This window comes from Ailuropoda melanoleuca, chromosome 7 (assembly GCF_002007445.2).
Source record: "Ailuropoda melanoleuca isolate Jingjing chromosome 7, ASM200744v2, whole genome shotgun sequence".
Taxonomy (NCBI): Eukaryota; Metazoa; Chordata; class Mammalia; order Carnivora; family Ursidae; genus Ailuropoda; species Ailuropoda melanoleuca.
The window spans coordinates 88,340,426-88,355,736 of record NC_048224.1 but is presented as its reverse complement, the minus strand read 5'-3'; the positions used below and the strand labels follow the sequence as shown (position 1 = coordinate 88,355,736).

The window sequence follows — 15,311 nt, the reverse complement described above, 5'->3', positions numbered from 1 at the left end:
ATTATCATCATTTATTCATTCACCTGTATTAATAAATACGATTTTTAGAACTGGAGAGTACATAGTTGCATTTTCTAACATTTTGTGTGTGTGTGTGTGTGTGGAAATGTAAGGTTTGATGTGACGCTGAAAGGTCCTTTGGATTGCTTTACCTCCTTCAGAAAGATACCCTCCTTCATAGTTGAATATTCTTCCCTTTATAGAAAAAAAGTTTTGGAGTGAGACCATTTTTTATTTACCTAACCATCCACTTAATTTCAGAAAATTTCTGATCAAATATTTGAATGGCAATGTCTGACCAGTGAAATGTTTGAGTGTTTTTCAAATTACTCCTGATCATAGCTTTCTTTCATTATTTTTCTCAGAGGTTATCTTTGATTGTTGGGTATCTGTAATGCTTCACTAAACAAATTTAATTTATGATGTTGTGATTTCTACTTAGCTTATAAAATAATTTGTCAAGAGGATGAATGTGTGGGAAAATATCAGAGAATTCTAATTAAGAGTGTTTTTCTTTATTTGAGACTTTAAAAATGTCAATAACGAAGTGTGTTTTAATCCATTTATTTTTTCTTTGTCCTCTCAGGTGGATCTCCTTACTTAGCAACCAAAATAAATGAAGCAAAAGACTTGCTAGAAGCAACCACCAAACATTGATGCTTAAGAATCATTCTGAAGGAAAAGAAGGGGGAATATAAAACAAAAAAGTCCTGCAAATTAATCTAAACCACGGTGTTCATAATTTTCATACATGCACTGACCACAATCATTTATTCCACTCTTAAGGTATATAATAATAAAAGATTAACAGTCTATCTTTTATTATCTTTTTTTTTAAGATTTTATTTATTTGAGAGAAAGAGAGCACAAGCAGGGGAAGCGGCAGGCAGAGGCAGAGGGAGAAGCAGGCTCCTCACTGAGCAGGGAGCCTGATGCGGGGCTCAATCCCAGGGCCCTGAGATCATGACCTGAGCTGAAGGCAGACGCTTAACCGACTGAGCCACCCAGATGCCCCTATCTTTTTATTATCTTTTAAGGGAACACCTTAAAATTCTATAACTGATCTTCTTTCCTTATTTTCTTCCTTTCTCTGTGATAGTTATACATTTTAAGTTTTTTTGTTCCATTAGTCCTAAGTTCCCCCAGCTCCCTGCCCTCACTCAAGTATCATCATCAGTAATATGGGAATTATGAGCAATAAGTAGAAATTTTCTTACTGCTGGTATTTATATTCACATTGTCCCATGTTTCCTTAGAGGACTTTAGTATTCTGCCTATGTAAGGTTTTGAGATCAAACGCTGACTGGCATCCCATGAGAAAATTATTAGAAACTCAATCAAATTTATTAAATGGTGTTTTGTAAAATAGTGGTTAGGACTTGTTAAAGAACTGTGTTCTCTGCGAGACCCTATAACTGAAGCATGAGAACTTGGAGAGCTACTAAAATGATTAAAGATTTGCAAAATGAGCCCTGTGAGGAAAGGCTGAAAAAGAGTTAGGAGAATTCTGAGGAATTTGTCTTTAATTATAGCCCTCTAGTACTGTATATTTATTCAATTATTCATTCTGCAAATATTTATTGACCACCTATAATGTGTAAGGCACTGTAGTGGGTCCTCTGAGAGTTACAGGTGTGAACCAACCATGGATCGTGACCCCAAAGAAGTTACATTTAGAGGAAAGATAAATCACACTATTAGAGAGGTATAGGTGATAGGCTAGAGAAGTTCAAAGAAGACAAGAGTATTTTAAACTGAGAGTATAAAGCAGGAGCTTCATAGAATAAGTGGCACGAGAGCTGGGCTTTAAATACAATTAATAAGAGATATACCATATGATTGGTGAGTCAGTGTTGTTTCCCCTGAGATCAGTCACAATTAGCAGAAATAGGATTTATTAATGTGATTAGAGTACAGAGTTTCTCAAAACCAATGGATGGACACATGATCTTGAAGGACCAGCCCTTTAATTTACACTGCATGAAATTATTATCTGGTTATCATCACTTTTCTATCCCAAAGGTGAGAAAACAGATTCAGATACATGGTACTGGCATTATTTTCCAGTACTCCTTTACAAATCCTGGGTCATCCCAGGTAAACTGAACGACTGTATTTCATCTTTCTTAAAATACTTTGAATACTGTGGAGGAGCCACTTCATGGGGCTGGCAAGTCAGTACAGGCTTTGGCTGGAGGTTCACCAGGGCGGTCAGCCAGGAGCCTCAGTTGCTCTCCACATAGGCTTCTCCATGGGGCTATAGAAAGCAGCATCATTACACTATGGCGGCTGTGTTACAAGGGAAAGTGAAGAGACAGGAAGTGGAAGCTGCAAACTCAAGCTGGGTCTTAGCAGTGGTTCTGCTGGCACGGAGGCTGCCTAGACTCAAAGGGAGAGGATATAGAGGATCGTGAAAGAATTAGTGGCCGTTTTTAATATGTAGCAGGGTTTAGATTTCTTCCCCCCCCCCTTACTCAAATCAGTTAAGGCATTGCTTTAAAATTTTTGTCAGGAGTGTAGAATGTCTTGGATGGATCCTGTGGGAGAAAGAGGCCCTTAGGTAAAAACTGGAAATCAAAATAAAGTATGGGCCTTAGTTAATAATAATGTATCAATATTGGCTCATTAATTGAAACAAATATGCCTTGCTAATGCAAGATGTTAATAAACTGGAAAACTGAAATTTAAATAAAAATGTAATTTCAAAAAAAAAGGAGTGTAGAATTCAAGTAAACTAGAATAGTTTCAGATGACACAAGTACTACTCTAGGTAGACATTAATTCAGTAGTCATTCTGTAAATGGCGTTGTATTTATGAAATTGGATTTTAGAAGCTACCCACCCTCAACTCATTATCTGTAAAACGCTTATTTGAATGGTTACCTATCAGTAAAGATGGCTTTTACATAGTTGCTGTCATTGCATATTCTTCTTAATTAAGTTCTTTGTTGATATTGCAGTTTCTTTTTATTCTCACAACTTAGATGCAATCTGAGAAAGCAGGAGAGACCTTTTAAAAACAAAACAATTACTTCCCAGATTCCAAAGAAAGTGTAAGTCAAATGGACAGTTAATTAAAGGGAGCACAGAATGTCATTTAGACCATAGTTGATGGCGCCAATCTCCAGCATAAAGTCAAAAGTGGAGAGAAGTTAAGTAAGGAAAAAACTATGGTGATTGTGGAAGACATTGTTTTATTCAGTCTTCAAACCATTCCCTTTATTTGGTTTGAAATTCATTTTAGTAATTCAGCTAATAGTAAATACTATGTCAGGCAGTAAAGATATAAAATAAGTACATTCTTAAAATGTGTACTATGCTCAAACTAAATAGAAAAAAACCCAGATTCTTAAATATAGGAAACTTTTTTTTCCTGATACTTTTGAATTAAGAAATACTGAATTTTATTTTATTTTTACTTTTTAAAGATTTTATTTATTTATTTGACAGAGAGAGACAGCGAGCGAGAGAGGGAACACAAGCAGGGGGAGTGGGAGAGGAAGAAGCAGGCTCCTAGTGGAGAAGCCTGATGTGGGGCTCGATCCCAGAACGCTGGGATCACACCCTGAGCCAAAGGCAGACGCTTAATGACTGCGCCATCCAGGCGCCCCAAGAAATACTGAATTTTATTACTGGGTATGCTTGTGATTACCTGGCATGGTCATTAGAAATAATGTATTTTATCCAAGGACAGAAATCCTTTCGTTGTCCTGGAGAATCTTGAATACAAAAAAGAGCCTTTAATGACGTATCTTCAGCACATTTGGCAATTAGCTTAAGGTAGTTTACTGACTTTTGTGGGTGGAGATGAGTCAGGTAGGCCCTTAATGTCAAAAATACTGAAGTTTCTCTGACCCAGCTCACTTAAGATGGGCTACAGAGGGTGCAGTGCAAGGTTAAATATTCAAGTAGGCCAGCTCATTTTGCACGTTGGGTACCATACCATCCACAGGCACTCAGCTCTTTGCCCACAGTCACCTCCTTAAAGGCCACTGGCTCCAAGGAGGATTTGATGGCAGTGAGGGAATGTGTCAGCAGTGTGCCTCCCTCCTAACAGAAAGGCAACGCAAAGAGCATATCCCATTAACACTAGATCAGTATCATCTACTTGTCAAAAGCATTCCATGAATTATGGGCCAAATTTTATTTATGATAGAGTTAGACACATTAGAAAATTAGAATTTTAATTTATTAGCTGGGAAAGTTGAGAAGTTCTCTGGACTCATTTTTTAGGTAGAATCTAAGTGATCTGGATCATTGCCCACTAGTGAAATTGCTGGGCATGGTAGACAAAGAAAATGTTCCTTCTAATGATTTTTATGAGCTGAGCAGCTATTGTTCCCAGCTGAGTGCTCTTTTCCTTTTTTTATTGTTGCTGAGCAGAAGAATTTATAAAAAGCTTTTTTTTTTTTTTTATTAAAAACCCTGCTCAATTGAAATGCAAGTTCATTAAGTACTATTCATTTCTCTTCCTGCCATAATAACCCTTTCCCCCTCTGCTCAATTCAATAGTGCCTAGCAGCACTGGTCAACATTTTAAATCTGAACAGACTATAATATAGATATAGATATGCAGTCTCCAACATCAAGAGAGAGTTTTATTTCACATGGGCAGAATATGATCAGTCAGGCTAGATGTTAGCTATAAATTTCACATAAGTACCTCAACTTAGAAGGGTAAGATGCCCCTGGAAAGTTAAATCAGCAGTGGGAAACTTAATTCATTTTGACAAGATGAAAATCACATTGAAATACTAGTTCAATATTGACATCTAAGCTGTAGTGATAAAGACTAAGAAATCAGAATCAGCTCGTTATCATAAGTCCAAGAGATTTTATTAGTAATAGCTAAAACTTGTTGAGCACCTTGTGCCAAGCGTCCTACCTACATTGTCTCTTTTAGTTTTCACAGTACCCCTAAGAGATAGGTACTATTTATATCCCCATTTTACAGATGACGAAAGAAAGGTAAGGTCAGAGGAGTTCAGGAGCTTTGCCAAAACTATATAGTTAATAAGCAGTGGGACTAGGATCCAAATCCAGTTTGGCCTGACTCTGAAGCACGTACTCTGTACCTTTCCATTGTGTTGCACTAGTTCTAGACGTATGGGAATCATTGTAAAATGAAGGGGCTTACGTGGCCCTGTACTCATTCTTTGATAACCTTGAACATCAGGTTATAGATTGTCAGGTGTTTATGGAAGGGTCATGTCATTTGGCACTATGAACAAGGAGTGCCTAATATCTGGAATTCTGCCCTGGAAGCTCGTGATGCCCGTCCAGCCGCACATAGTGAAAGTACACTTGTGGAGTTTAGCGGTGTGCGTTTCTCTGACGTGAGTGGGGATCTAGGGAACTTGGAAGAGATTTTATGTGAAACTTTCATGGGCAAAAGCTTCCTAGGAAAACGTCTAGAGCAAAGTTCAGAAGATGGCTCGTGAAACTGAAGCAGCAGACCTTGGGAGAGAAATGAAGAAATTGATCAATATAATGAAGATGAGAATAAGAAGGCTGACTTTATTGAAAGGAACAGAGAGATGGTGAAAGTAGGTCAACAAGAGAGACAGCTGAACCAAGAAGAGATCACTTACAGCATTTGAAAGAGAATTGCCAGTGCTCAGTAGAATTTTTCAAAATCGCTTTCCAATATTCCCAACTGCAGACTGGGTTATTTGTTCATGCCATGCTTTTATGCTGAATTCCAGCATTACATTTTGCACAGTTAAAGCCTTGTCTAGTAGAACCCATAGATCTTTAGTCGCCAATCTAAGAATGTGTTTTAAGATTATCACTTAATTTTCTATGCTCTCAGCTGCTCTAATCAAACGGTGAAAAGGTTTCTAACTTCAGAGATTTAGAACTCTGCATGATTGTAATATTCATAGCAGATTTGTGAGTTCCTTGAATGCTAAATACACCAATATTAACAAATAAGTGCATTCCAAAGCCAACTCCATGATCTTTCCATCTGTCTATTCTTAGATTACCGTGGCCTTTGCTCTTTCCTTCTGTAAATGTGGATAATCATGAGTTGACTTTAGAAGTATTTACATCTTGGCTTCTATGCCTCTGGAGTGGAATGAAATTATCTAATAATGTTTGTCCTGTGGTGGTGAGATGTCAGACAATATCTGCATAGTCTGCATCTCTCACACTGTCCTGGAATGTTGTAGAGCGCAGTGCCGCAGGGAGAGCAGTGTGTACACACAGAAATGCAGCCCTCCCTAATTAGCCCCACTCAGGTCTGATTGGATGTTTTGTTCCTTAGCTTCTTGGTACTTAAGTATTCAGTCTGCATTTTATTCTACTCTATTTTACATTCATATACTATGTACATTTTTTCCCCTTGCAAACAGGTTCTTTTTTAACCCAATATGTAAAAATTATGTACATACATACATATATACTATTGTGTTTGTTTTGCTTTAACATTGTAAAGGATAGACTGTAAGATACTTTTATCTGTCTCATTTTCCCAACACAGTTAAAATTAAATCTCACTTGCTAAAATTGAATTTACACTAAATTTTTTCTGTCATACAGCTCTTAAAGAAAAGACACTGATCTTATGTATTATGTAACTTCATTTACACTGTGAGCTCTCATGCGGGCACTGCTTTTCTTTCTTTCATACATCTGTTTCAGGAGATGCTCGGCCCAGTTGCCCCTCAGGACACAGTATTGATTGGTTCACTTCTAAGGGTAACTATCAGAAACGAAAATTGTAGACGTGGATTTTCTTAGAAGCCATTGGTGAAACTTGGATTTTTACCCTTCATACCAAAATAAGCAAGGCAAAAAAATAGAAATCGGCCCAATAATCCTTTAAAATTGATTTTTGTATTTATCTTGTAATGCAAATACCAAAGAAAGTGTTTCCTTGGTTTACTTCTTTCTTGCCTCAGGTGTACCCGTAACAGTTTTTGGCTGCACTTTTTGACAGCATAAAGAACTCTAAACGTAGTCATTGGGAATGGAAATGCTGACACAACCAAACTGTTACCCCTGGAATGTATTGCTGAGTATGTCTGTACGAATGCCTGGATCCCATACTTAGTGTAAGTGAAGGATAGGCTACCGTTCTAGCAGGAGGGGAGTACAGAGAGGTGTGCCCTCTGTTTCTCCTCTCTCGCCTTTCGTTGTCTGGCCGCCCCTACACAGACACCATGCCCCATAAAGTGGTCACGTAATTATCTCCCAAGGCCAGCTGGACCGTGGGTACAGTGCACACTGCAGTTGCTTACCTGACCTGGGATGGTCTCATGTTGTCATGAGGCACCATCCTGTGATCTGTTTGCAGACCGAAAGAGGAGGGAGGACTGACAGTGTTGGGCTAACGTAACATAAAGGGTGTGTCTATCATAAAATACAAGCTTGAGTTTTGTTTTGTCAGGGGAGGTATACGTTTTCCACAGCAGTCTGGTGAATTAAGAACAATAGAGTCATACGGTGAACGTGTTATATTTGACTTGATAGGATTTATGTATGGAACATCAATTTTCCGTACAGACGTAATTGAGTACCTGTTACCATGATATGAAAACCGCAAGAATACATATGGTTGTGTAGGATGTTAAATTTTAAGAAATGTAACAAAGAGGAAAATCAGACCTAAAAAGAACGCAACTGATGAAATGATTAACTTAAGTTTTTGCCCAGGATATATGTGAAGTACATATATTCCATGTAGAAATACAAAGACAAATAAATTGTTTTAATGTGTTACCATCTTCCTTTTTGGGTTGAATTTTTTAACAGCGCAAGAATGCCTACCAGGCAGTTGCTCGGGTCTGGGGGATGGTGGATGGCACAGGGACACCGATGGGCAACAGCTTCTGCCCTCAGGGCTCCGAGTAGAGTATCTGGTGTCAGGAGGGCCTCTCGTCCTCCTCAGTAACCAAGGAAATCATGTGTTTTCCCCCTGAAGCCAGGCTGAAAGTTACTCCGGGGGACAGAAGAATTTGGCTGACCAGTTCGTCACCAGTCTGAAAGAACCATGTAGGAGCCACACACGCGTCGTTAGTGGAGATCAGCAGCAGGTCAGGCAGGCATTGTTAGAGCCTCCTTCGTGGCTGGTGGTGGAGGTACTGTGGTATAATGTGACTTTAGGGGACAATTTGATCGACCAAAAGAGGTTTAAAGATTTTTAGTGTTAGGGTTACAAGGGTTCTGACTTTCTGGATCCAATGAGGAAATGCATAGCAGTTGACTGCTTAACTTCAGGTTTTGTGTTCCCCTTCCAAACCCCAACAAGCAAGCATTTCTCGTTAGTAAGGCAGCCTAGCCTGAGGCCGAGCTTTTGGTGTTTGCTCTCTGGGAGTTAGAAGTCCACGATGTGGCAGCTGGAGTTTTTCTTTGTCTTAATAAGCCCACCTTCCCTTGTCCTCTCCTACTCTTGGCCTCTTTTTCACATTCGCACCGGCCACACCTGCATCAGGCTGGGAGAGACTCCACAGCATCAGGGCACTGGGGCGTGATTCCTGCTGAGCCATCGTGAGCTCTGGGCCCACAGCCCAGCACCCCAACCTGCCTTGCTGTGTTTGCTCCTGGGAGTACTATCCACCTACCCGCCCACAGAGTGAGACGGTGAGACTAATGAGAAAAGAGTGGGAAATAAGTAATGAGAACTGCACCGAATGTTCTGGACACCTTGAAGAGAGGTGTTTGTTAAAGGCATTATTAATATTTTTCCAAGGAATGGCAACATTGATTTTGTTCATCTGAGAACCATTCTGCATGTGTACAGAGTTGGAATGTTGAACCTTCGTCTTGTAAATGGGCGAAATGCCTCACCCACAGCCTGATAGCACAGACTTTGAAGTTGGTATTCCTTATTTCCAGCTCCACGCATGAATCTTTGCTCCATTTTGGGAGCAAAGGGAGCTGGGAGATAATACTGCATTATTTTAAGTTTTCTGCGTGGAGCTCAGTGTATGACTTAGCCAATGTCGAGCACATACTCCGTCGTGCAGAGGATGCTCTGTATACGCTCTATGCTGCAAACTTAGCGCACTGACAGATTTAAAATTTTCCTTTGCAACACAGCCAATCAGGTGTCCGACTATACCTTGAAGCCAATTAGTATTTTTCACAGAGCCAGGTGCAAAGCTGCCAGGTAACATCTGTAAGTGACTTGCATTGCTCTAATAGGATCTGCATACGTTCAGCCCCATATGAAGATGTTTTTCACTTGATCATCTTTGGTCTTGTTCTCCACCCACTCCATTAAGCAGACACACCTACACATTTTACCGATTTGATTTGCTTTCAGAGGAGGATGGTGCCTAGAGTTCTCTTCCTGATGCTAATATTTATGCAGATGCCTCTTGGAAAACTACCCATCCAAAGTGCTTTCAGAGGGGAGGGAACAACAAATCCTTATGTTATTGTCAGGGCATTTTTCTGATAATCCTGCATGTCTAATCTAAATTACCCAATAAGGATTTATTTGAGGATCTTGTGTTTTCCTTTTTTAACAATAAGTTTCAAGATGGCAATTTTCCTCAAAGGAAGAACACACCTGAGTTCCTGTAACTTTGAGGACTGAACACGTGGGTTCTAATCCCCTGGCTCTGCAGCTAGTAAGCTGTGTGACTCTGGGCAGGATGCAGCCTTTTCTGAGCCACTTGAATTAGCTGTTTTCCAAGAGGCAAGCAGTCTGTAGAAGAAACACTTGTTCCCAAGTCACATAGACGTAAGTTTAAATGTCTAATCCAACTTCGGTTAGCAGAGTGATCTTGTGGAAGTTTCGTAGCCTCTCTGGGTTTCCTGACCCACAAAATGGGTATAATAATATGTACATCAGAGGGTCATTTTAGGAGTTTAGTGATTTCAGATAGGGCTTTGCCTGCTCATTAGTGCCTGTACACGGTAGCTTCTCCACAAATGTTCGTTTTTACTGCTTGTCTCTTTGGCTTTACTGGTTTTTTTAATTTCAAGTACTGCACAACTATAACAACAAAGGATTTTTAAAAGAATGAATAACAAATTTCCAATAATTCCAACATCCTAACATCAACCATTTTCTTTTTTCCGGGGCCCCTCTCTGTGCATTTTAATAGAGATCTTGGGAATTTATCTTACAGAAAATGCCTGTGGACAAATATATAGATCTCTACATTGGAAATCAAACTGTAATATTTTACAATGACATTGTAATAAAATTAGAATGTTTTTACTAAAATGAATAACTGATTATCAATACTAGTGACTAAATAAGAATATTTGTTCTTAATTATTTAACAGCTGAAAAATCGATCTAAGAGAATTTAGAGAAAGAACAGTCCTTTGGCCAGCTTTACGGCAAAGCAAGGTATGACAACTGTCAATTATCAAGTGCCTGATGTTTGTGCCAGACATTCTTTATATACGTGATGTCTTTACTCCTCAAAACAACTCAGTTAGCTAGGTATTTTTATGCCATTTCATCCACAAAGAGCTTTAACACCTTGCTCTGAATCCCAATTAGGAAGGAGTGGAGTTGGCTCTGCTCCCAGGTCCACTAACCCTGACGTCCACCCTCTTTCCCTTATCCTGCTGCCTCCCAGGGTGTGTTCTCAGCCAAGTATAAAACTGCCTGGAAGATTTTTAGCCTAAGTTCCTGAAAACTTCACTCCTGGCTTAGAGTGGTTGCTGGGGATTTTATGAAGTCTCCTCGGGTGGTCATTCATTCCAACATGATCACAGTCCAAGGACCTCCCTACCTCTGAAGACATTTGTCACTTGTCATGTTGCGTTCAGGATGCCAGAGGAGGCATCCAGCGAAGTGAACGGAGGCCCTTCTGTGACAAATAGACTTACGAAGCTGGAGTTGGAGCTGGAAAAGACCTTGCAGATCTGCAGGCCTCCTTCAGGCACTGTCTGATGGATTTCCAGACCCGCAGCATCTTCTAAGCATTTGATCACAGCAAATAGGATAAGCACTGCCAGTTAAAAGGGATAGCATCAGGCCTGAGGGCAAAAGAGAATGTTACCTCTTTTATGTCCTCTCCATTGGGAAATGGCAAACTTCCAAGAACCCAGGCTTTGGAGACAGTCTAATGTGGGTTTAAATTCTGGCTCATACACTTGCTTGTTGTGGCTTTAGACAAATTACTTAACTACTAATTTTTTTTTTAAGATGTGGGTCTATATTTATTTTTATTTTTATTTATTTTTATTTTTTTTTAAGATTTTATTTATTTATTCGACAGAGATAGAGACAGCCAGCGAGAGAGGGAACACAAGCAGGGGGAGTGGGAGAGGAAGAAGCAGGCTCACAGCAGAAGAGCCTGATGTGGGGCTCGATCCCATAACACCAGGATCACGCCCTGAGCCGAAGGGAGACGCTTAACCGCTGTGCCACCCAGGCGCCCCTGTATTTATTTTTAAAGAATTATTTCTTTTACAGTAAAAATGGGTCACAAATTACTGCTTTGCTAGACGTAGTAACAATTATATCACTCTTGTTGACTGGTTCTTATTTATTTATTTAAAAAATTTTAATTCCAGTGTAGTTAACATACAGTGTTATATTAGTTTCAGGTGTACAATACATAGTGATTCAACAATTCTATACATTACTCAGTGTTCATTGTGATAAGAAGTTACTTAACTTCTGTGAGCCCTCAGTTTCCTTATCTGAAAAATGCGGATCATATCACCTCACTTCAGAGAATTGCCATGAGGATGAAATAAAGTGATGTGAGTCAAATATCGGACATGGTGCCTGGTGCACAGCCAGCATTTCCTAACTGTGGACGTGATTGATTTCCTTTCACGAAGCCAGGGCTTCTCTACTTTGCCTATTCCTTGGAATCACCTGTGTAGCTTTTACAAGTCTTAATGTCCAGGCAGTGCCCCAGACTGTCAGAGTTTCTGGGGTGCGAGCCAGGCAACAGTTTTTTTCAAAGCCCCTCTGGTATGTCCCTGTCCAGCCACGGTTGGGCATCCCGGGACCGGATACAGTGTGAGTGACCCAGCAGGTGCACAGGGCTGAGCCTGTCTGCACGGGCTTTGCGGGAGCACAGTGGACCAGGCATCGGGGACTGAGGGCCACAGGGCTGTGTGGGAGGGACTCTCAGCTCTCCCTGGGAGCTGTGGGCAGAGCTGTCCCCAGGGTCTGGCCGAGGATAATCACCCTGGGGCTGCTCCTTCCTCTGCAGCATTTTTATCCAAGTGAAGCCAGCTTGAAATGGAATTTGAGGGCATCCTGGGAAAGAACCATGGCCAAAGCAGACTGCTGAAGGGGAGATGGCATACAAAGGGGGAGAAGAGGCAGCAGAAGGAGACAGTGAGAGCGAGCCTGTACCTACAGGTCCTGATCATGAAGGCACTCTGACTTGCAGTGCGAGGTGCCCAGAGTTACCCTCTCTTTCTCCCTCCCGAGTTAAGGACCCATAGACTCATACTTTGAATGAGGTCTCCCCGAATCATTATCGGGAAGTGCAGTGTGGTCGGTCCCAGGACCAGCGGGATCACCTGGGAGCCAGTGAGAAATACAGTATCTCAGACCCCCACCCCTCCGCCAACCTCCTGAACCAGAATCCTTAAGGATGGGGCCTAGGACTATGCATTTGAACAAGGTTCCCAAGTGAACCTTGCTCATTAAAGATTGAGAAGCACTGCTATAGTAAAAATAGAACAAGTTTTAGAGGTGAGCAGTGCTTCTGAGTTTGAACCCTGGATCTTTCACTCACTGTGTGACCTTGCAAAAGTTAACTTCTCTGAACTCTGGTTTCCCCTTCTGAAAACTGGGGATAAAAACATTCACCTTAATAACAGACTGCCAAGGGAATTGTGGGTGGAGTCCAGGGGTCTGTGGACTTGGATGGGAATGAAAGCATTTTCATTCTCACCGATCGCTGAGATTTAGCCTGCTGTTCAGTTATGAATGTCGGCAACAAATCATGGTATTTTAGCAACCTATGACTTTGTCAGGAGTGGAAGTCACAGAAGTTTGCATATCATGTTACACTTGTTGCAGAAATCTACATACATTTGTATTCATCTACTTTCAAAATTACAGTTTTAGACTTGCTGTTAGATCTCGACATTTAATGTATTAATAATGAGGCACTTACGTTACTCCATCATGAAGGCTTTAAATCTTTATGAGAATTGTGTTTTCAACTAATTGGTTTTCTTTGTGATTTATTTATTTTTTTATGCGTGAATTTGAAAACTTTATTCTGAAAAGTGGTTCAGTGGCTCAGGGCACAAAGTTTAAGAAACCCCTCTCCTGCTTGCAAGTTGTGATGATTAAATAAGGGAATCCAATGTGTCTAACACTTAGCAGAAATGCAAATAACAGCACCCTGACTGTTCTCTTCAACATCATCATGCTTTGTCATACACCTGGGCCATAGGATCTTCCAGTCTTTCCACATGCGCTGTGTCTAGTCAACATTCCCTGTAGGCATCTTTCTGGTTAATTCTGGTTTTATGGAATGAAAGTTATTCCTTATTGAGTGTCTGCTCTGTGTCAGAGAGGCGAAGTAAGCTGTCTAGAATCATACTAGCCAGTGATGGGAAAGAAGGCATTCAGCCTTCACATTGCTATGTACACTCCTACATCTAGATGTAGGGAAATAGATTAAGGGCTCCTACATCTTCCTGGTTCAAGAAGGCAACAGAGGTGATATCAACTGGCTCACTGAACACCTACAATTTCTTAGCTCTTGTACATTCAACAAACATTTATAGAAGAACGCATAGGGAGAAAGTTCCTTGACATTGGTCTTGGCGATGACCTTTTGGATTTGATACCAAAAGCAAAGGCAACAAAGGCAAAAATAAAGAAGTGGTACTACATAAACTAAAGAGCTTCTGCACAACAAAGGAAACCATCAACAAAATGAAAAGACAACCTACCAAATGGGAGAAAATATTTGCAAAGCATGTATCAGATAAGATGTTAATGTCCCACATATATAAAGAACTAGTATAACTCAATTGCAAAAAAAACCAATTTCATTAAATAATGGGCAGAGGATCTGAATAGACATTCTTCCAAAAAAGACATACAGATGGCCAAGAGGTTCATCAAGGAAATGCAAATCACATCACATCAAACACATCAGAACCACAATGAGATATCACCTCACACCTGTTATAGAAAGGCTATTCTCAAAAGATAAGAGATAGCAAGTACGGATGAGGATGTGGAATTGTACACTGTTGGAGGGAGTGTAAATTAATGCAGCAAGGAAGGAAAAGAATATGGAGGCTCCTCAAAAAATTTAAAAATAGAACTACCATATGATCCAGCAATCCCATTTCTGGATATGTATCCAAAGGAAATGAAATCAGGATGTTGAAGAAATGTCTGCTCTCATGTGTTCAGGGCAGCATTATTCGCAATAACCAAGAAACAGAAACTTTAGTGTCTACAACAGATGACTAAGAAGATGTGGTACATATATATAACGGAATATCATTCAGCTATGAGGAAGAAGGAAATCCTGCCGTTTGCAACAGCACGGATGGACCTTGAGTCATTATGCTAAGTGAATAAGTCAGAAAAAGGCAAATACTGTATGGTCTCACTTATATGTGGAATCTGAAAAAGCCAAACTCATAGAAACAGAGAGTGGAATGGTTGCCACAGACTGGGGCATGGGATAAATGGGGAGATGTTGGTCAAGGGCATAAACTTTCAGTTATAAGATGCATGAGTTCTGGGGATCCAGAGCACAGCATGATGACCATAGTTAACAATACCGTATTATACACATGTAAGTTGCTGAGAGAGCAGATCTTAAATGTTCTTACCACAAAAATAAAAAATGAAAATTACATGAGGTGATAGAAATGTTAACTAAACCTATTGTAATTATTTTGCAATGATTATATATGAGACCAAATTATCAACTTGTATACCTTAAATGTATACAATGTTATATGTCAATCATATCTCAATAAAGCTGGAACAAAAACAAAATTTAAAGAAATAACAACAACAAAAAAACCCAGTAAGTCCAATTGGTTGTATCCATTTGTGATTAGGTACCCATGTGCTTTATTTTTTGTTTGCTGATGTTTCATTACAGGGCTCCTGGGCTGGGGTTTGGGGGTTCTGGCCCCTGAGAGATTTTTATTTCATTACAGACCCTTTGCAACAATGGTATATCTAGGCTTATGTAAACTGTCCTGGTTTACTGGACATAGACCATTTAGGGAGCACTGAGAAGCCTGGGGTTAGGAGGAAAAGGAAATAACATTTATTGAGTGCTTGGCACTGTGATTTTACATTCATTTTAATCTCAGTGCACAAAAAGGTATTTACAAAAAAAATTCTGCCCATTTCTCAAACAAGAAAACTAAAGTCTAGA

At 40.0% G+C, this 15,311-nt stretch overlaps 1 protein-coding gene across 1 annotated transcript in view; it reads left to right on the top strand.

The window, feature by feature from the left end:
• DNAJC15 (DnaJ heat shock protein family (Hsp40) member C15) overlaps nucleotides 1-815 on the top strand; it is a 78,757-nt gene extending 77,942 nt beyond the window's left edge. Inside the window, exon 6 of the mRNA XM_002920251.4 lies at nucleotides 587-815. Coding sequence (XP_002920297.1) covers nucleotides 587-657 — 71 coding nt within the window. The 3' untranslated portion in view covers nucleotides 658-815. The remainder of the gene's footprint in view (nucleotides 1-586) is intronic.
• The last annotated feature ends 14,496 nt before the right edge of the window (nucleotides 816-15,311 follow it).